The sequence below is a fragment of the Oncorhynchus mykiss genome, chromosome 27 (assembly GCF_057628025.1).
Source record: "Oncorhynchus mykiss isolate SJ-2025 chromosome 27, ASM5762802v1, whole genome shotgun sequence".
Lineage (NCBI taxonomy): Eukaryota > Metazoa > Chordata > Actinopteri > Salmoniformes > Salmonidae > Oncorhynchus > Oncorhynchus mykiss.
The window spans coordinates 11,293,024-11,313,827 of record NC_143048.1 but is presented as its reverse complement, the minus strand read 5'-3'; the positions used below and the strand labels follow the sequence as shown (position 1 = coordinate 11,313,827).

The following is a 20,804-nucleotide window of genomic DNA, read 5'->3' as shown; positions in this document are numbered from 1 at the left end:
GCCACATATATCTTGTGTCTGAGCCGTTGAATTGCGGCTCTACTTTGTCTCTATACTGACACTTAGCTTGTTTGATTGTCTTGCGGAGGACATAGCTACACTGTTTGTATTCGGTCATGATTCCGGTGGCCTTGCCATGATTAAAAAGCAGTGGTTCGAGCTTTCAGTTTTGTGCAAATGATGCCATCAATCCACAGTTTATGGTTGGGAAAGATTTTAATAGTCAACGTGGGTACAACGTCACAATGCACTTGCTAATAAACTCGCTCACCAAATCAGCGTATACATCAATTTTGTTGTCTGAGGCTATCCGGAACATATCCCAGTCCACGTGATCGAAGCAATCTTGAAGCTTGGAATCCGATTGGTTGGACCAGTGTTGAACAGACCTGAGTACGGGCATTTCCTGTTTAAGTTTCTGTCTATAGGCTGGGAGCAACAAAATAGAGTCGTGTTCAGATTTGCTGAAAAGAGGACGAAGGAGTGCTTCGTACACGTCGCGGGAGTTAGAGTAGCAGTGAACCAGAACGCTGCCAGCCCGGGTCACGCATTCGATATGCTGATAAAATCTAGGAAGCCTTGATTTCAGATTAGCTTAGTTAAAATCCCCAGCTACAATAAATGCAGCCTCAGGATGTGTTTTTCATTTTACATAGAGTCCAATGAAGTTATTTCAGGGAGGTCAAGGTGTCTGCTTGTGGGGGGATATACACAGCTCTGATTATAATCTAAGTGAATTCTCTATGTAGATAATGTGGTCGGCTTTTGATTGTAAGGAATTCTAGGTCAGGTGAACAAAAGGACTTGTATGTTGTTATGATCATACCACAACTCGTTTATCGTAAGGCATTCACCCCCGCCCGTCTTCTTACCAGAGAGATGTTTGTTTCTGTCGGCGCCATGTGTGAAGAAACCGGGTGGCTGTACAGACTGATAACGTATCCCGAGTGAGCCATGTTTCCATGAAACAGAGAATCTCTGATGTCTCTCTGGAAGGCAACCCTTGCTCGAATTTCATCTACCTTGTTGTCAAGAGACTGGACATTATACTCGGGAGCAGTGAGCGATGTGCCCATCTACGGAGCCTGACCAGAAGACCACCCTGTCTGCCCCTTCTGCGGCGCGGTTGTTTTGGGTCGCCTACTGGAATCTGATCCATTGTCCTGGGTGGTGGTCCAAAGAGGATCCTAGGCAGGGTTCCTCTGTCCAGTGTCTGTTATTTTGCCCATCCTAATCTTTTATTTTTATTGGCCAGTCTGAGATATGGCTTTTTCTTTGCAACTCTGCCTTGGTGGCCAGGATCCCGGAATCGGGATGAATATAGATGTTCTTTTTAAATAATCAGTTTCGAGCTACAATAGTCACTTACAACATTAACAATGTCTACACTATATTTCTGATCAATTTGATGTTATTTTAATAGACAAATTTTGCTTTTCTTTCAAAAACAAGGATATTTCTAAATAACAAACTTTTGAGGTGTAGTGTATGTATGCATGCATGCATGCATGCATGCATGCATGCATGCATACACACACAAACACATTTGAAGTTGGAAGTTTACATACACTTAAGTTGGAGTCATTAAAACTCGTGTTTCAACCACTCCACAAATGTCTTGTTAACAAACCATAGTTTTGGCAAGTCGGTTAGGACATCTACTTTGTGCATGACACAAGTAACTTTTCCAACAATCCAACAACAAAAAAAGTGAGACCTCCAAAAGTCTGGTTCATCCTTGGGAGCAATTTCCAAACGCCCGAAGGTACCACATTCATCTGTACAAACAATAGTACGCAAGTATAAACACCACGCAGCCATCATACCGCTTAGGAAGGAGACACGTTCTGTCTCCTAGAGATGAATGTACTTTGGTGCGAAAAGTGAAAATCAATCCCAGAACAACAGCAAAGGACCTTGTGAAGATGCTGGAGGAAACAGGTACAAAAGTATCTATATCCACAGTAAAACGAGTCCTAAATCGACATAACTTGAAAGGCCACTCAGCAAGGAAGAAGCCACTGCTCCAAAACCACCATAAAAAAAGCCAGACTACGGTTTGCAACTGCACATGGGGACAAAGATCGTACTTTTTGGAGAAATGTCCTCTGGTCTGATGAAACAAAAATAGAACTGTGGCCATAATGACCATCATTATGTTTGGAGGAAAAAGAGGACGCTTGCAAGCCGAAGAACACCATTCCACCCGTGAAGCACGAGGGTGGCAGCATCATGTGGGGGTGCTTTGCTGCAGGAGGGACTGGTGCACTTCACAAAATAGATGGCATCATGAGGTAGGAAAATTATGTGGATATATTGAAGCAACATCTCAAGACATCAGTCAGGAAGTTAATGCTTGGTCGCAAATGGGTCTTCCAAATGGACAATGACCCCAAGCATACTTCCAAAGTTGTGGCAAAATGGCTTAAGGACAACAATGTCAAGGTATTGGAGTGGCCATCACAAAGCCCTGACCTCAATCCTATAGAAAATTTGTGGGCAGAACTGAAAAAGTGTGTGTGAGCAAGGAGGCCTACAAACCTGACTCAGTTACACCAGCTCTGTCAGGAGGAATGGGCCAAACTTCAACCAACTTATTGTGGGCAGCTTGTGAAAGGCTACCTGAAACATTTGACCCAAGTAAAAAAAATGTAAAGGCAATGCTACCAAATACTAATTGAGTGTATGTAAACTTCTGACCCACTGGGAATGTGATGAAAGAAATAAAATCTGAAATAAATCACTATATTATTCTGACATTTCACATTCAAATAAAGTGGTTATCCTAATCCTTTTACTAGGATTAAATGTCAGGAATGATGAAAAACTGAGTTTGAATGTATGTAAACTTCCGGCTTCAACTGTATGTATTTTTAAAAATGTGAATCACATTTTTATTTGACGTACCCCTGAGGGGTAGTTTGGGAATACCTGGTTTAGAGTAATCAGTCAGGCAGCCATGTTGGCCACGTTTGAGTAGTAAGCCCTGAGAGTTTCCTGTCAGAAATGGAAGAGGCCGAGGCAGGTGTATCCTATTAAGTCTCCTGGGGTAAGGCTATGCAGCATTGACAGCTGGCTCTATAAACAAGAGGGCCACAACAAGACAAGGTCTGCAGAGCAGCCCATGTCACCACCATTCTGTTCACACACACATACTGGCTGGTCACATGTAGCAGCAGATGACAAAGATGGGGAGGGCTTTAAATAACAAACAGAATGGCCCAATGGCAAAGTGATACATGCAAAAAGGATATTATGCAAACAACTTGGTGGGGTCAAGCAGTGGGTTATATTTGGCTCTGTGAATGCCACTCTTAAGCTTTGTGAGACAGAGCTGGGAGATGCCTAACTGTCTGTAGAGTGCAGACACCCGGGAAAAAGCTTAATCCCAAAATTATTCTGCCGTGGGCTAAAACTGGAATCCTTGTTGCGATGACTTATTGTTTGAGGGGGATCATAGCATCCCTCCGAGCTAGTCGAATGGAAAGTCTTGGTTACAGGTAAACAGCAGACAAAAAAAAAATCTCCAATAAGTTTTGTTGTGGGAAAACGTATTGACAACCCCATCGATTGGCTTTAGTGCTTGCCTAATTCAACAATTGATAAACAAAAACACTATTTTATTACTGTATCTACACATACAGCCACAAGATGCGAGTGGAGAGCCATGACAAATCTCAACCCTATACCCAGTTGGGGTTGGACACTCACAGTCTGCTTGACATAACCCCAGGTCACCCAAGAAGACGCACACACACACAGCTAGCTCACACAAGTCAGGTCAGGGCATGGATTGGCAGCTGTTCAGGTGGTCAAGTTGTTACATCATACATGTCATTGCTTCCCTGACTGACAGCCGCTCCTTATAGCCTCAGGATCCCATACATTGACAAATTAAAACATGTATGGTAGTAGTTGCCACCAGATAAGTGTCACTAAATTGGCTAACAACCTAACTGGACTAAGCTACCTGGTGGTGTGGGAGGAGGCCTATCTATTAAAACACAGTTTTAAACCACTATTTAAATGTTAGGCTACAACAGGTGTCTTCAGTTCAATACGTTCACCTTGGTTAATCAGACAAACTCTAAAAGGTTAGTGATTGTTTTCACAGACTTGTTTGCACGTACGGCACTTGACTCCAACCCAGCGTGCGACTCGTCGCCGACTTGCTACATTGTCACAAATATGACGCACGCAAACTTCCTCCCGCTACAAAATAACTTTGTTAACAGCCTGTTTCGGAAACGGAGGAGAAACAAGGTACCTGAAGATATAACTTACCTACCTTCAATGAGTCGATGTCAATGGGACACAGTAGACTTCTTCGCCCTGATGTCGCGGTCACCAGTAGGCTACAAACAGACAGCAAACTGCTCTCTCTCGTTAGACCAGCGCAATAGTGAAAAGCCCAGATTCAACTGTCTCGATGTTGACCAGTCCTGTTAGCGGTTCCTCGTTACTGATCTCACAAGCAACTCCAATCTGCGGGGCTGTAATTCTACAGGGAAGGTTTCTTCTCTCAAATACAATAGGCTAACTCTGTCCACAGCCTTTGTCGCCTAGAATATCCACCACTATTCATCTATTTTAATTAAATGAACTTTTTTTTTTAAAGAATAACGATGTTTAGCAAATATACTTATATTACACAACAGTAATTTTAAGCTATAAAAAAAACCATGATGACATTATTCTGAGACACTCAGTATTTCAGTCCCCCGGTGAGTCGTGGAACAAATGTCAGTAATTTCCCCTCCCTCTTTCAAACACGCAACAGCGCTTATGCTGCATTCATAACCAATTGGGAAGGTGGTAATTACCTATTGTGTAGTCGTAAATAATGTTGATTGACTTCAACTGCTTTGAACTCGTAGAGAAACGCCGATTGGCTAATGATCAACAATGTGTATTAACCATAAATAAAAAAAACAGCTATCATGCTTGTAAAAGCAACGCGAATCCCAAATGCCCCTGAAGCCTTTGTATTTTTGTATACATTTGTATACCCCTGTGTATAAAGTTTGTCTGTGTGATTTGGTATATTGTGTTATATTAGTTGTTCAATAAAAAAATGTTTGTAAACAAATTATAACGTTGAAATACCATATGAATAGATTACTGCATATATTTATAAAAAGCATTCACATGCTAGTTGGAACTCGGAAATTGTTCGGGTTATAGTTTTACACGTGCCGCGTTCAACTAGTTAGCAAGTCAGACATTTCGGAGTTTTCTAGTTCCGACTAGCACTTGACTGCGACAATAGAAGAGTCCCTCTTGTAATTATGAGTTGGATGGAGGGTAGTTCAAGTGGATTTTTACCAGGCGTATATGTAAATACCACCTTCACACTTGGTTGTGAACGTATCATTGATACCAGGAAGTTCTCAAAACCCATCCCACAGATTTAAGGTGGGATATCGTTTGTTTTACCTCATGCTGTCACAACTTTATTTTAAAACTGTTTTGAACGGGTGTAACACTTAATAGGCTATATGGGGACTAGCATATGCAACGTTTGCATTTGATAGCCACGTGTGAACCTAACTGTGAGAACACACTTCCTTGCTTTGATTAGCCTATTCAATGTGTACCTTTAGGATTGTATGCTTATAGCTCCTACCCTACGAACAACAAGGGTTGAGTGTCTGTAAATATTGTTGTACTGGTGAGAATATGCAGTTGAAAATTAACCTGAACGAGAAAAGAAAAACCGCCTACGGCATTCAACTCACTTTCCCTTCGCTGACTTCGTAGGAGTGTTCTCCTACCCTCTACTGTCAAGAGACCTGTCACTACACTAGTCCGCGTACTGCCATGCGTTGCATGGTTCTTGAAAAGGGTATGGCCACATGCGCGTTTTTCATCAGATCTATTGCAGAGAACTCATCAATTTGCTATAAATGTCAATGTTATTCAAGTCTATTATACACAATCTACTGTCATAGTAGACTATAGGTCTGAGGCATGTACACTGTACCAAAAGTCCACTGTCAGCATTGCCTTATTATTGTCAGCATTTCTATTGGTGCATAATACACGCCTGACCGTTGCAGTTCAATTGCCTGCCTGTATGTGATAATGGACTGCAATAGCACCGCTGCCATAGTGATCGATTCATTTCTATAGCCCACCTCCCTGCTCTCTCTCTCAATTTTTCAATTCAATTTCAATTTGAGGGCTTTCTTGGCATGGGAAACATATGTTTACATTGCCAAAGCAAGTGAAATAGATAATAAACAAAAGTGAAATAAACAATAAAAAATGAACAGTAAACATTGCACTCACAGAAGTTCCAAAAGAATAAAGACATTTAAAATGTCTTATGTCTATATACAGTGTTGTAACGATGTGCAAATAGTTAAAGTACAAAAAGGAAAATATATAAACATAAATATAGGTTGTATATACAATGTTGTTTGTTCTTCGCTGGTTGCCCTTTTCTTGTGGCAAAATGTCACAAATCCTGCTGCTGTGATGGCACACTGTGGTATTTCACCCAATAGATACGGGAGCTTATCAAAATTGGATTTGTTTTCAAAATCTTCATGGGTCTGTGTAATCTGAGGGAAATATGTCTCTCTCTCTCTCTCACACACACACACATACACCCCACCACCACCCACACACACTCTCTCTCTGACACACACACATGCACACTCTCTCTTAAAAAACACACCACCCAACTGTGCTATCTCTCCTCACTCTGCTTTAACTATGCTGGGAGGAAAGGTTGTATCCTGTTGACAAGGCCCTGTTCAATGGTAAGACAGACTGTACTCCAGGGAGTGTCTCTGTCTCTCGCCACAGAATCTGTGTGAAACTGGAAGATGGCATTGTTCCTTTCTCGATAAGGAATTAGAAAATAGTGCCTATGCCTACTTATTAACTCGCACGCTACACGTGCCTTCAGTTCACAAGTCCACATGTTCAATCACAAACACACCCAAAATCAGAGGCACGCGAGGGTGATGTGAATGTGACCGTGGCGGAATGTTGGGATGTATGGGAAATGCATGTGCTGTTCCGGAATGTCTCCATCTTTTCCTCACCTGCATTCCATATACCGTTCCCGTCATTTAGCCACTCCTGCTCGCTGAATTAACATAAGGCTCAAACTAAACGTCTAAAGTTAACAGCGTCTCACTGGTTGTACATTATTGAATACAAATCTTTCTTAAGATCCAAGTTGGGTCGAATTTGTTTTGTGTTCAACATTCCATTAATCTGCACTGCTTTCTATGGCAGAGCCTGTTATTTCACCATGATGCTGTCTGATTTAAAGCCCCACACCCTGCATTCCTTAGGTTGTGTGAACTGGAGAACCAGTCCCACCCACTCTCATATTCACCAGGAACTTGTGCAACAGAGATGGGGGAAAAAAGTATTGGCAGAGAATAATGCTCTCCCCATTCCATAGAGAAACATGTAACCCTTCTTTAAATTGATCATACGTTATGTTAATATCATTATTGAAGTGGCAATCAACCATTCAGTTGGTTTGGACTGTCTTATGGTTTATAATTAGTTTACTCAAATAACGCCCTCTATCTTGAAATGAAGACAGTGCCTCTCCACCGTTCATTTTTGTCTTGTATACTTTTCTGAATCTGCATTTACATGGGATGAACTTTTCACACCTCTTCACACACTGAAAGTAGCCAGCACATTATAAGCCACATGTAACTTTTTTCCGCTTGGCGCTCTGCTGAACCAGTATAATCAACATCAATGGCCTAGCACTGTGTGGAAAAATCGAATGAGGATGATATTGATTGCACTCTGTCAAGCCAACTATTTGGCACAAACAAATTTACCGTACATTGTCAAGCCTCTTGGAGACTGCTGAGGGGAGGACGGCTCATAATAATGGCTGGAACGGAACGACTGGAATGGCATCAAACCATGTGTTGGATTTCTTTGATACCATTCCACCTATTTCGCTCCAGCCATTACCACGGGCCTGTCCTCCCCAATAAAGGTGCCACCAACCTCCAGTGGTCAAGCGAAAAAACAGTGTGAGCGGCCAAGGTAAACAACTTTTTCCCTGTGCACAGTGAACCTCTAAAATGATACATCAGCTCTACTTCCACACAGGCAGATCCTAGCCTGGTCCCAGACATGTTCGTGCTGTCTCGCCAAGGTTAGCAAAGTTAACAAGACAGCACGAACAGATCTTAGGACCAGGCGCGGCAAATCCTACTCAAGGATAGCTAGTTATTTCAAGTGTATGAGGAGTGAGCAGGTTGAATGGATGGACTCACCTTGGTGCAGCTGTGGCAGTAGCTCTCTCCATTCTTCCCAGGGGACAGGATGATCTCACCTGTAGGGATCAACTGGATCCTCAGCTCCATCATGGTCGCTCTCTCTCTCTCTCTCTCTTTCCTTCTCTCTTTCTCAATCCCTTTCTCTCTGTCTCTCTCTCTGTCCTCCGCCCACTTACTCGGTCCTTCTGACGGCGTGGCAATGACTTCACCCCTCGCACGTTTGTACAAATTCCTCCCCTTTAACGTCTGCGAGAGGAACGGGGCACTTTCTGTTACACTGTCAATAGAAAGAAGGAAAGGAAAACTAAAGTAGAAAAACAGATATTTTACTGGCAGCACATAGTCATTTACATGTGTGCTTATTTTCTCAGTTATCTAACGAGGCCAAGACAGTCAAAGCACAAGGATGTTTCCTGCGTCTGTTCAGAGTGCTCTAGTGTGAATTGTCCCGGAGCAGGCAAAGGATATGTGTAGATAGTTAGTGTCAGGCTCTCTTTCCACAGCCGGCCCAGCAGTATAATTGATGTCTATGCACACCAGATCGCTGTGGCGCAGTGCACTCTGGGTTAGCCCGGGTATCAGGGTTTCCTCCTGGACCCATGCATCCTGTCTCGGGACGTTCTCAACATTCACAGGGTAAACACCGGAGGAACCCACTCTGCTTCCCCACATTTCCCCTGGATATACAACTGGGAGGCACGCGTACACACCACATGCCTCCCCCACCTCTCCAAAAAGAAATAAGGGACTTGTGTTTCTAGTGTCTTCGGTTTCCTCTCCCCAAGGGGTGCACTAATTAATGAAGACAGGCAGAGGAGAGTAGGCCAGGGGGATCAGAGAGAGGCTGGAAGCAGCGACGTTGTGACCATATCACTGTCTGCGGTGACAGAATGGTGTAAAAACACACACACAGATTGATGACCCCGTTGATCTTTGCTGTGACACTGACTGCCCTCAGTGCTCTGTGACCCCTCCCAAGGTTCCTGTTTGTTCCCTCGACCAGCATCCTCTCAGCATCCTCTCAGAATCACACCCTTTAAAAGCTGCCCTCCCTGGACCACTGACATCTTGGCAACTCAGCCATGCCACCACAAAATATGAATTATCAACACTGATATGGATGGAACAGCAACGATAGATTGTGTTTTGCTGAGTCTGGAGTTACAGCATGGTTTTGGGTGTATGATTGGGGAAGGAATAATGGCTCTATATTACGGTATGTTTTGGGTCATCAATATGGTCAGTCAGTGGTGGGATTTGTGGTGAGGGTGACTGAGAATATGTATAGAAACTGATTGTGGTTGTGTTGAGTAGTGTTTTGGAGAACGTGTTTGCGCTCTAGTGGGCAGTCTCTTCTGTAACTTCTACGTTACTGTTCCTTCTTATCCTCAATCACAGTGTTCCCTAGATGTGTGTGCTCATTTCAGCCTTGTGTACGGCCTTGTGAACATGCAGCTATGTGTGTGAGAGCACGGCTATTTGTACATGTGGTGGTCATGGGCCATTGGTGTGTGCCTTCCTATAGTGTCTGGGGGGCTGCTGAGAGGGGAAGTGACAGTGACACACATCCTTTGACCCGCGCTCAAGGTATTCCTGATTGCTGGGCATCAACAGGAAACAGTGGCGTTGACGCAGCAAGTCCTCAGGCCGGGTTCAGCCTAGCAGACTGTTGTGGACGGGAAGAGAGAGAGAGAACACACACAGACGTCCCTGAAACATACTGGGAAGAACAAGAACTGTTACAGAAGGCAACCATGAATGCCCTCTCAAGCCTTTAGATATGTTGTAGTTTGTTTAAAGGGTGATCGTTAAAAGTGTACTTTTGGGAGATGTTTTTCAAGGGTATAGTTTGTTGTTTATGCTGATCACCGATCAGATATTATATGTTTCCAATTAAACAATCCAGAAGATGGTTATTAATTAACAGAAGACAGGTTCAAGGTCCTTTGGCCGAAGGTTTATAAACACACTTCCTCTTTCTTTTTTTTCTCAATGCTGTCCATCCCTTAACACACAAGGTGAAGGAGGCCCATCTCTCTCTGTCTCTCTGTCTCTCTCTCTATGCTGGTCTAAACTGTTTTTCATGTCCTATCTGCTCACACTGGAAGGGTGATATGAGGTGTGTTTGTGTGTGTGTGTCAGAACCTGCAGCTGGTGTTACGGTAGTGTGTGTCAAGGTGAGCCAGGCGCAGTGGGAGAACTACACAAGGGGCCAGTGTTCCTGAACTAGGCGCGGACACAACTTGTCACTTACAGAGAAGTCTGTAAGGAAGTAGAGAGGGAATTGCATCCTGTTTGTGTGAGAGAGAGAGAGAGTTATGGGACAATCTCTGAGTAAAGGGCACGTGGCCATGGCGACGAGAAAGGGCAGGGAGTGGTAGGGCAGCGGTTCAAGAACATACTGTGTACTGAAGTTAACAAACTGGGATAGGCTAGTGCTATATCACAGTGTTGACTGGAAATAGCCATGTCTACTTTTATCCCTAAAAAAGGAAATCCCTAATATTTCCATGCCGTTTGTTCCTTCAGTCTGCTCAAAAGCAGTTATCAACCTCGACAACACAGGATTCAGCAGCGCCGTTTCCACAGGAAAGCACAGGACGCCGAATAGGCTACCACTCAAACACCAGCCCAAAGAACTGTCCTTACACTACAGCACAGACTTCACTCTTATTTCCCCAGAAATGTTCTGATTGTATTTGTCCAAAAGATTAATAAAATATTAATTTTAATTAGATTACACAGTATTTTTTAAATTATCTTTCTTACATTTCCCCTACAGTAGGTTATATTTGCCATAAAAACTTTGAGCCGATTTGAGCGAATCTTTTTTTATCTAGCTCTAGCAATTGCTGCCCTCTTGTGGTTTCAGATAAAAACACAGCTTTAGTCACACGATGAGTCTTACAATGAATGTTGGAATTAATGATGGTGTCATGGTAAATCTATTGTGCACACAAATCTGAAGCCTCCACTGAAGTTAGAAGAAGGAAATCACACCCCGCCAGTTGAGACCAGAACCCACCAATGTATAGCTCAAGAAGACTACAAGCAACTATAGGCCTAAGCCGAGCAGTTAGTAGCTAGGTGACTAGTCTCCATACACACTAGGTAAGCAACACACACAGAAGAAAAAACAGTGTTTCTAATGAGAAGGACTGAAGTATGAATGCTGAGAAAATCAATAAAAAAAACTTTTTGAAAAGGCATATTTTAGTTCTGCAGTATACCAGGTAATGATTCTATGAAAGAACAGTGTTCCCTTTTGGCCCAATGCATAAATGTTGCCAGCACTGACGAGCCTGGTCTTTGAGTGTTCCTCTGCATCATGGAAGGCATATTGAAGAGAAGAAGTGCAGAAAGGTGAGTGAAGTACCTCTTAATCAGGCTCCATTCAAATGGCATTTTCTGTTTGCTCCATAGGACATTAGAGTGAATCAGTCGCGTATTGACCGTACACATCAGATACATAGACTGAGTGTACAAAACATTAGGAACACCTTCATTATATTGAGTTGCACCCTGTTTTACTCTCAGAACAGCCTCAATTTGTCCGGCATGGACTCTACAAGGTGTCGAAAGCCCACGCCGGCCCATGTTGACTCCAATGCTTCCCACAGTTGTGTCAAGTTGGTTGGATGTCCTTTGGGTGGTGGACCATTCATGATGCACTTAAATCTTTTGTCTTGCCCATTCACCCTCTGAATGGCACACACATAATCCATGTCTAAATTGTCTCAAGGCTTAAACATCTTTCTTTAACCGGTCTCCTTCCCCTCATCTACCCTGATTTAAGAAGTGATGTCATAACGTTTTGATAAACTCTGTGTACAACATGATTGGTGATAAAAATCCATCTCCTATTTGACATGTCAACTATCATCTACAGCCGTCCTAGGTCTGCTGTACAGATCTCCGGTGGAAGGGGGAGTGGGGAAATGAAGAGAAAACCAGAGTGTGAGGAAAAAGAAAGGATTCTGCCTGTCAGTCCATCGATATTTGACCCTCAGGTAAGGTCAGACCTATTCCTAGCTTGGGATCATCATAATTACAAAATATTTCCACAAGTGTCATATTTTCACAAATGTCTTACCTGTTTTCTATTTCTGACAACGTAATACACGCACAGTCAATGGATCAGCTTTGATCTCTTCTCTCAAATATCTAATGCAGTTTAACTTGAGTTTCAGTGGAAGCAGCCTCTGTATGTACACATCTTGTCCTCCAGGGGGTGCTAGAGAAGTTGCTCTTGCATCACCCTGTGACCAGTGAGGCGGGAGAGGAGAGTCTGGACAGCATACGCACACAGTTGTATGAGCTGGAGAATGCTGTAAGACTGCCTTATTATACATTGAATACTCACTGAAGAGTTGGCACTGTCTTTAACACTATCTTTAACAATACTGACTCACATTCAACCAATAACAGAGAGGTAAACACCAACCAATGGAGGCAAGGGTGTGTCCATCCAAGACATATGTCGATTTGACCTGCCAATGAACTTCAGACAGCTGGAGAGTGGGTTGGATGGATGTGCCCCAGATCAATTCAGAATGTGAGATCTGTCATTCATTCATTTGGTGGAAGTGACAAGATTTTGGAGGTCATTCTCTTGTCTTTCTGTGTCCCAGCCAGGCCTCTCTCCACAGGGCTATCTCTGCAGGTTCTGTCGAGTGTGTAAGCGAAGAAGCAACCCCTACAGGAGACTCTTTGAGAAGTTTGATAAGGACAGGGATGGACTGCTTTCTCTCAAGGTAAATCCAAATCAAATTGCATCATGTAAGGTGGCTCCCCCACCGCAGCGGATGGCCCGAGAGGAGCCCTCACCAGCAGGCGCCGACCCAGCAGAAACAATAGTTAGACCGACTCGTTCATGGATGAAATGTGAGAATCTAAATCCGTTTAAAATGTATAATCCTGTTACAAAATACTATGTGCAAAACAGCAGCTGTGGACAAATCTATATCGAATCACAATTTACAGACCACGTACAATGGGCTGTGTCTCTGTATTGCAGGAAATGGAACGTGGCATATGCGACCTGTACATGGCCGATGTCACCGCTGGGCAGCTCCAGCGGCCGGTGGTATTGATTGACGCAGATGCAAAATCACGCTTCGACTGTGTGTCATTCTGCGCATTCATGTGCCCTGTCTGAAAGATTATTTCACTCCACTTTAAATGTCAGTCAGTCTTGTGATTGACACACAACCAACTGTCAAATGACAAAATAAACACACCAGGTGCATTCATATGAATGAGATGAACTCGCTCACTTTTGCATAAAGAACAAAAAATCAGGAAAAGACCAGCAAATATATATCCTTATATTCTTGAAGGTTACTACTATTAACACTGGGTTAAATCAACACTTGAAATATCAACTTAAAATTAGCACTGGTAATACACCTGGAGGAAAATGGTGAAAATGACCGTTTGGAAGAGGCAGACTTCAGCTCACTGATGGGAAAGCTCTTCTACTACAACATTTCACCTCCGACTAGACCGTTGTTAATGATTTCAAGACTTAACGTGTTCCAACAAACCTAGACCAGCACCTCAAAGGGAAGTTGCAGACTTGATGGGGCTTTCTTTATAGACACTGGCTGTTGAGACGAGGGCCCCTGTAACCTAGTTGCAGACTTGATGGGGCTTTCTTTATAGACACTGGCTGTTGAGACGAGGGCCCCTGTAACCTAGTTGCAGACTTGATGGGGCTTTCTTTATAGACTGGCTGTTGAGACGAGGGCCCCTGTAACCTAGTTGCAGACTTGATGGGGCTTTCTTTATAGACACTGGCTGTTGAGACGAGGGCCCCTGTAACCTAGTTGCAGACTTGATGGGGCTTTCTTTATAGACACTGGCTGTTGAGACGAGGGCCCCTGTAACCTAGTTGGGGTCTTACGGTCGGTCACCTGTCATCAGTGTCAATTTATATAAGCGTTTAGTAGGATTTGTCCCCTTTCATTTGAATAAATGTGTCAAAGCCAACATTCTTGTAATGTAGGCCTACCTATTTCCCCGGTATACAAGTAAAGCACTGTTTATGTATATGACAAGCGCTAGCAAATCAATGCAATCCATCATTACAATTGTTTTAACTAAATCTTCAAACAACAAAAAACTCCCATTTAGGGATTTAGTGTAGGGGCCAACCAACCGTGAGCTCTGTGGTGGTGTTCGAAACCACCTCGTCCATCTCCAACCTTCCTCCGGTGCCATCTCAAATGACAGTGACTTCACGTGGCCTACCGAAAGCCAATGTGCACACATCCAACAGGCATCCATTTTGCGAGTCATTTCTAACCCATGTTTAAAACACCCAATTCCATGGCTTTACGCCGACCATAAACATTCAGTAAAAAAAAACTTGAGTAGCACGAACTCAATCGCTTGATGAAATCAACACCAGACTTTTAGGTATGTTTAATTTAGATTGTTTAATGTTAATTCCATGCTGTGTTTCAGTAAGAACAATACAGGTGCTCTATCTGTGGCTCCAGTCAGATATCCAGTAGTACAAATTAGCTTTAAGTTACACATAATGCAGCAAAAAGAAGAACATGAACAATGTAAAGGAAAGAGGCAGAAAAACTATTCATTAACTCATCATGCAGGCTTGAAATCATCTACTCAGAACCCTGTCATTTTGCAACAGAAGCCAATCGAGAGCCGTTTCCTCACTAAAACACCACAATGCTCCCTTGGATTTTTAAAACCGCTACCAGCCACCATCTGAAATCAGCATGTACGCACAATACAGTATTTTAGCACAAAGTACAATCCAAAACGTCACAATAGAATCACTATGGTGTAAAAGTTAAGCATTTTTTGCTCCACGTGGATATCAAGAATTTTGCCGACTTCCTCTGAAAAACTAAAGTTAAGAAGAGCACTTTGTTTAGACTTGCCCTTCGAAGGTTTAACGATTTGCATCTCTTTCACTAACACAGAAATATTACAGCTCCCACAACTAATAGACATATCAGTAATAAAAGTTCATTTCTGTAATTACATTAAGAAAAAAAATTCTCAAAATACATCCAGCAACTGATAAAATATTGAGGAAAGAGCAAAAACAAAAATACAATAATGAAGATAAATCAGAAATGCTTGTACCAAGAAAAATAAAATTATCCAGGGACTCTGTCTTTCCAAAATTGTATGTCGTCTCAATTAAGTGGTATTTATATTTAAATTGAATTAAAAAGGGCAACAAAAAAAAATGTTAATGAAGAGAACTGATTATCTCTAAGACCCTGGGGGTCAAAGCTGCAGAGAGCCGCTGTCACTTGGGCGTGGTGGCTCCTGTTGGGACTGTTTTTTGTTTTTTTCATTTTGGGGGAGGGGAGTGTGTGGAGGCGGGAGGGGTCTCAAGTTGGCTGTGAGGTCTTACTGGGGCTCGTCCTCCACATCTTGCAGCGCCTCTTTGTTCTGTTGTTCTTCACCTGCTTGAAAACAAGAGAAAACGGACGGTGAGGGCTGGGCTTTCACGTTATTTACAAGAGACAACCCTCAGTCTAGGTGATCAAAATCAGTGTCCAAACAGAGATGCTGTGGAAGTATTGCATTACTCCTGTGACAGTTTTAACCTAGTCTCCAAAGTTGCAGGTGGGCAAGCCAAAATGAGCCCAGTGGTGGTTTCATTCAGTGTGCCACATGTCACATCTTAGCACATGCAGTGAAACTTCAACCACTAACTATGACCTCGTAGAGCATATCAAAACGCACTCGTGTGGGGCTTCAAATAAAACAGGACATCTCAGAGTAACTAAAAAGCTTTCGAATTAAAAGTCATGTTTGGGCAACGCTTGACGACAACCTGATAGATTGCTTCCGTTTATAATTGAGAAGCAAGTTTTATTTGTGAATTTCTCCTTAGCCATCTAGCTAATGCAGTAACATACAATATTTAAATCCCTCTTGATAAATCTGCCCAAGACTCTATACCCAAGTACTATTTTCCCAACATTAGCCACTATATTGTACTGGCGTTCCGTTCCTAGTGAGACAACTGTCTATTTGTGTCATGCTACAGGACGCCAGGCAGACAGAATGACACAGCGATTACGGGACTGGATGTAGATAAATGTCACCCAGTCAAAGACAGACAGGATATCCCATACAGCCGCTCAACAACTGGTGCCATGCTGTTAGTCCTCCAGTCTCCACGATACACGGCTCACACGATAGCTACGGAGATCAGGCACCATCCATCAAAAGACCAGGCAGGCGACGACAGAGCGTCAGACTCTACACACAAACCAATGTGCTAACTTGGTGAGACACCTTGCAGCCCCACGGAGAAAGATCGTCACCTTGTACCCACAGAGCTGTCCTACAGAACCCAATAATCTGTCAGCTGTCCGAGACACGTGGAAATCAGCACGTGAAAAAAGACAATTGCTCCAAATAAATGCATTGCTGATACACCAGTGATTTTTTTAAATCACCACGTAGAAGGAAAATTCATGACGCAGTGTGTGAACATACAACTTTCCCCGTGACACAAACTGATGATGGGTGAGTGGCGTTGCTGTGAGTTAGTAGTGAAGGGGGACAGAACACAAACGGGTCAAACCAGATGCAGAAAACACTTACAAAGTACAGATTATGGGAAATAAACAGCTGTTTTGTTCCGTTAGGATTCTACACAAACGGAAGGAGAGAGATGAGAGATGAGTCCGACATTATGATGAAGGTTGAAGAAGCTTCAACTCTAGGGGGGGAGGGGGGAACCACTAAGCAATGCGGAAGGAACTGCAAGGCGAGAGGCACAAGGTTGGGTTAGAGACTGACGGAGAACAGCGACGTTAGCGTAATGATCCACGTCAGCAGCTCTGAAAAGAGCCGAATAACCAACAGCACACAACTCAACAACATTGAGGGCTACACTCTTGTGGTAGGATAGCATCCGTTTACAAACATATTGTAATGGACTAGCTTTGTTTTGTGTTAAATGGCAACGGCTAAGTGCTGTAATATTGTAAATATACCTCAGACTGGAGGAATTGAGCATGCTCTCAAAAAGCCATTTCCCCCCTTCGTAATATGACCAACTTCCTCCGTGCATTCTAAAAAGTCTGAGTGAGGGGGCCTCTCACTCACGCTTACCATCTCCCTGCATGTCTGAAGTCCATAGTGTCAGGTTGTCGCGTAACAACTGCATGATTAGTGTGGAGTCCTTGTAGCTTTCTTCGCTCAGCGTGTCCAGCTCTGCGATGGCGTCATCGAACGCAGCCTTCGCCAACCTGCAGTCCAAACACGAGCATTATGTCACACTTGTATCAAGAGAATAGGTCACCGTATTGAATCCACATTTAAAAAATGAGATATTTGAAGTAAGAAGCCTATCAAGGGAGAGCCGCGGAGGTACTTGCCTGCAGGCGCGGTCGGGCGAGTTGAGGATTTCATAGTAAAATACGGAGAAGTTAAGAGCAAGGCCTAGGCGAATGGGGTGTGTAGGTGGCAGTTCAATCATGGCGATGTCGCTCGCAGCTTTGTAGGCGACCAAACTGTTCTCAGCAGCCTCCTTCCTGTCGTTCCCGGTGGCAAACTCAGCCAGATACCTGTGGTAATCGCCTTTCCTGAGGGAAGAGCAAGACGGAGAAGTATCAGTGGGCCACCGTGGTGTAAAAGATGAGCAACAAATGGATGAAGGATAAATGTCAGACAAGCCGGAATTCCTGATTTAGCAGGAGGAAGCACAATCCCTGCTCTATGCTTTATTCTAGAGCCATTAAGTTTTTCAGATGGGACGTTACCGGGGGTCCTGACTCTGTGGTCACTAAAGATCCCATGGCACTTAAGAGTAGGGGTGTTAACCCCGGTGTCCTGGCTAAATTCTTAATCTGGCCTTCATACCATCGAGGCCACCTAATCATGCCCCGGTTTACAATTGGCTTATTCACCCCCCCTCCTCTCCCCTGTAACCAATCCCTAGGTCATTGCTGTAAACGACAATGTGTTCTCAGTCAACTTACAGGGTAAAATAAGGGTAAAATAAAATAAATACAAATAGTTGTGGAATACTATTCTAATAGGGTCTTTAAAAAAACACCAAGAACCATCTACCAAGCATCTATTCCCAAACAAGTGAAGAGGCTCGTTCGTACATTTTGTAGTAGAAGACCTTGGACTCTCCCGTGTTGGCAGCTGGAATAAGGTGCTTGTCCAGCACATCCAAAATGTCATTACAGATTGACTTCAGCTCGTTCTCAACCTGCAGGAGAAAATGACTCAATGAATAACCAGCCACTGGCACAATGTTAGGCACAACAAGCAACACTCAACAATACACAAATGGTATCATTCAGGTGAATTAGCCTAAATTATTTTTTATCATTCACAATTTTCTCCAGTAGAAACGCTACCATATTGATTTAAGAGTGCTGCAGGTCAAATGCTTCTCCCATCGTGTCAGATCTCTCTCGCACCAGTTCTACACGAATGCACTCAGTGACTCAGACTTCTGGGCTTACTCACTGTTTGCCTGTATTCCCGGATCATTTTCAATTTGTCTTCTCCACCCTTGTTTTCTTCCCTTTGTTCAATACTGCTGATTATCCTCCATGATGCTCTTCTCGCCCCAATGACATTTTTGTAGGCCACTGATAGTAGGTTTCGCTCCTCGACTGTTAGTTCCACATCCAACCCGGCCACTCTTTTCATGGACTCCACCATTTCTGTGGGGAGCAGAGAGGAAGTCGTAAGTAATTGGGGCTGAAAGATCATAAACAAAATAAAACCACGGGACAAAGTTTGATGACTTCAGAGTTTTTTTTCCCTTCCCTTTTATGAAGTTACAGATTTGAATTTCTCAACTTAACAATACAATCCCAATCATACAAAGTCCTATTTACAAGCATCTCTGGGCCTGTATTCACAGAGTCTCAGAGTAGATCTATGATACATTTTGCCTAATCGATCATAATGAATGTGAATAAGGACAGGTGATACATGATTCTAGGTCAGTATGCCTACTCTGATGTGCCAAATAAATACAGGTTCTTGATCATAAGATCTTGGAAGGTAGTGTCTGCTGCAACATTTAGGCTTAATTCAGCCATGCCGAGGCATTCATTCTACAAGACTACATCTATACCCAATCAATGTATACCCAGTGACATGGTACATAACCATACCTTTCAGAAACAGATAGTTACATCAGTGTCAAGAATGAGAGCAGCATGTCTGTGAATAATCGCATTTAATTTGAGGGTGAAGTAAAGTAGCTAAACTGGTTTTACTTCGGGGCAAATCAAAGCTGCATGTGGCCAGCCAGACAGACATGACCATGCCCTGTAATAACACATCTAAAAACAGCTTCTGCTTCATGCCAATTGACAGGCACGTTAGCTAGCTTGCTAACGTAGCTACCTACGTCAAAAATTGCTTATCATTGGGGTAGGTTTTGTTTCGGGTGAGTCTTCGATACGTCACACCCAGATAGCAGGCTATGGCTAACGTTGGACCACGATAAGTTTAGTAAACTAGGGTAGGGTATTTGGCAGGCCAACAGGTTTACATATTTCGATTGCTATCTAGTACTGTAGTGTATGTTTACATTGGCTGACATTGTTTGGGAAAAGTAATCCCCACGTAGCTAGCACATATAAACGTTAGTTGGCTAACGCGTTAACTAACTACCACCCCACTTGCTTGCTAACGTTAGCAACCTAGCTCTCGCACCATCAATAATCCGCCATTTTGTATTCTCTTTAAATGAATCATATATTTAAACAAATCTGGTTAAGTGGCTATCGTATTGGCTAATTAACGTTAGCTACACAGCTAGCTAGTTAAGCTAATGCGATAGCTCACGTTAGCGCACTGACTTCACCGTCGAGGCCCCCCCGCAAGAGGGAGGATGAGTGAGTGCAAGTGGTAGCTACTAGCTAGCTAACGTTAGCTAACTGGTGAAAAAAAACCCCAGGAACGAACATGTCCCTCCATCGAATAATACAATTGTCTCTTACCGTCATATCTCTCAGCCTGTTCGGCGAGTTTTGCCTGATATACTAACTCATCCCGATCGCCCATTTTGTTCCGAGTGTCGAATAGTCTAGTTTAACTGACAAATTGCTATAAAGGCTCGACAGTAGCTGCTACTAGGTCAATCTGTCGGCGGTTCCTGGAAAATCAACGGATAGATCAGTGGCGTTTCCACCCCACCGGTTGTACTGGAGTAAAAAAAAAATGGCGAAAATCTACATCCGGGAACCTTCCACACCACACACGCATTACCTCCATTGAGGATCACCCCTTGCTCAGAAAAAACCCTCCCATTTTTACACGGCTTGGCAACCAGTGACTCCAGACATTTACATTTCCACCCACAGTACCATTATCATGATGAGCATGATCACGCCAAAATCCGCGGCCCTTGCAGAGCAAGATTATTAGCGTGCTATAACGCTATTAGCGCGCACCACCGCTAACTAGCTAGCCATTTCACGTCGGTTACATAGGACAAGTGAGACAAATTATGAATGAAAAAAGGCATTGCAGTTTGATCTCACATTTATGACAATC

General features: G+C 43.3%; 2 protein-coding genes across 14 annotated transcripts in view; both read right to left on the bottom strand.

The window, feature by feature from the left end:
* LOC110507521 (unconventional myosin-Ic) overlaps positions 1-9,149 on the bottom strand; it is a 74,638-nt gene extending 65,489 nt beyond the window's left edge. For 4 of the 10 annotated variants that reach the window (XM_090224404.1, XM_090224405.1, XM_090224417.1 and 1 more), the window contains exon 1: positions 8,268-9,149. In XM_090224404.1, coding sequence (XP_090080530.1) covers positions 8,268-8,360 — 93 coding nt within the window. In that variant the 5' untranslated portion in view covers positions 8,361-9,149. Of the gene's footprint in view, positions 1-4,284; positions 5,806-8,267 lie in introns of those variants that run through there. The other 6 variants (XM_090224412.1, XM_090224415.1, XM_090224411.1 and 3 more) reach the window with 3 other exon arrangements.
* Positions 9,150-14,691: 5,542 nt separating this feature from the next.
* Positions 14,692-20,759, bottom strand: LOC100136196 (14-3-3E1 protein). 4 transcript variants are annotated; one of them, XM_021586894.3, is made up of 7 exons: positions 20,249-20,570; positions 18,756-18,955; positions 18,386-18,492; positions 17,651-17,857; positions 17,385-17,521; positions 16,872-16,919; positions 14,692-15,721 (listed from the first exon to the last, which is right to left on the bottom strand). In XM_021586894.3, exons 1-6 carry the CDS (start codon positions 20,310-20,312, stop codon positions 16,912-16,914), a joined length of 723 nt encoding a protein of 240 aa, XP_021442569.1. In that variant the 5' UTR covers positions 20,313-20,570; the 3' UTR covers positions 14,692-15,721; positions 16,872-16,911.
* Between the last annotated feature and the right edge of the window lie 45 nt (positions 20,760-20,804).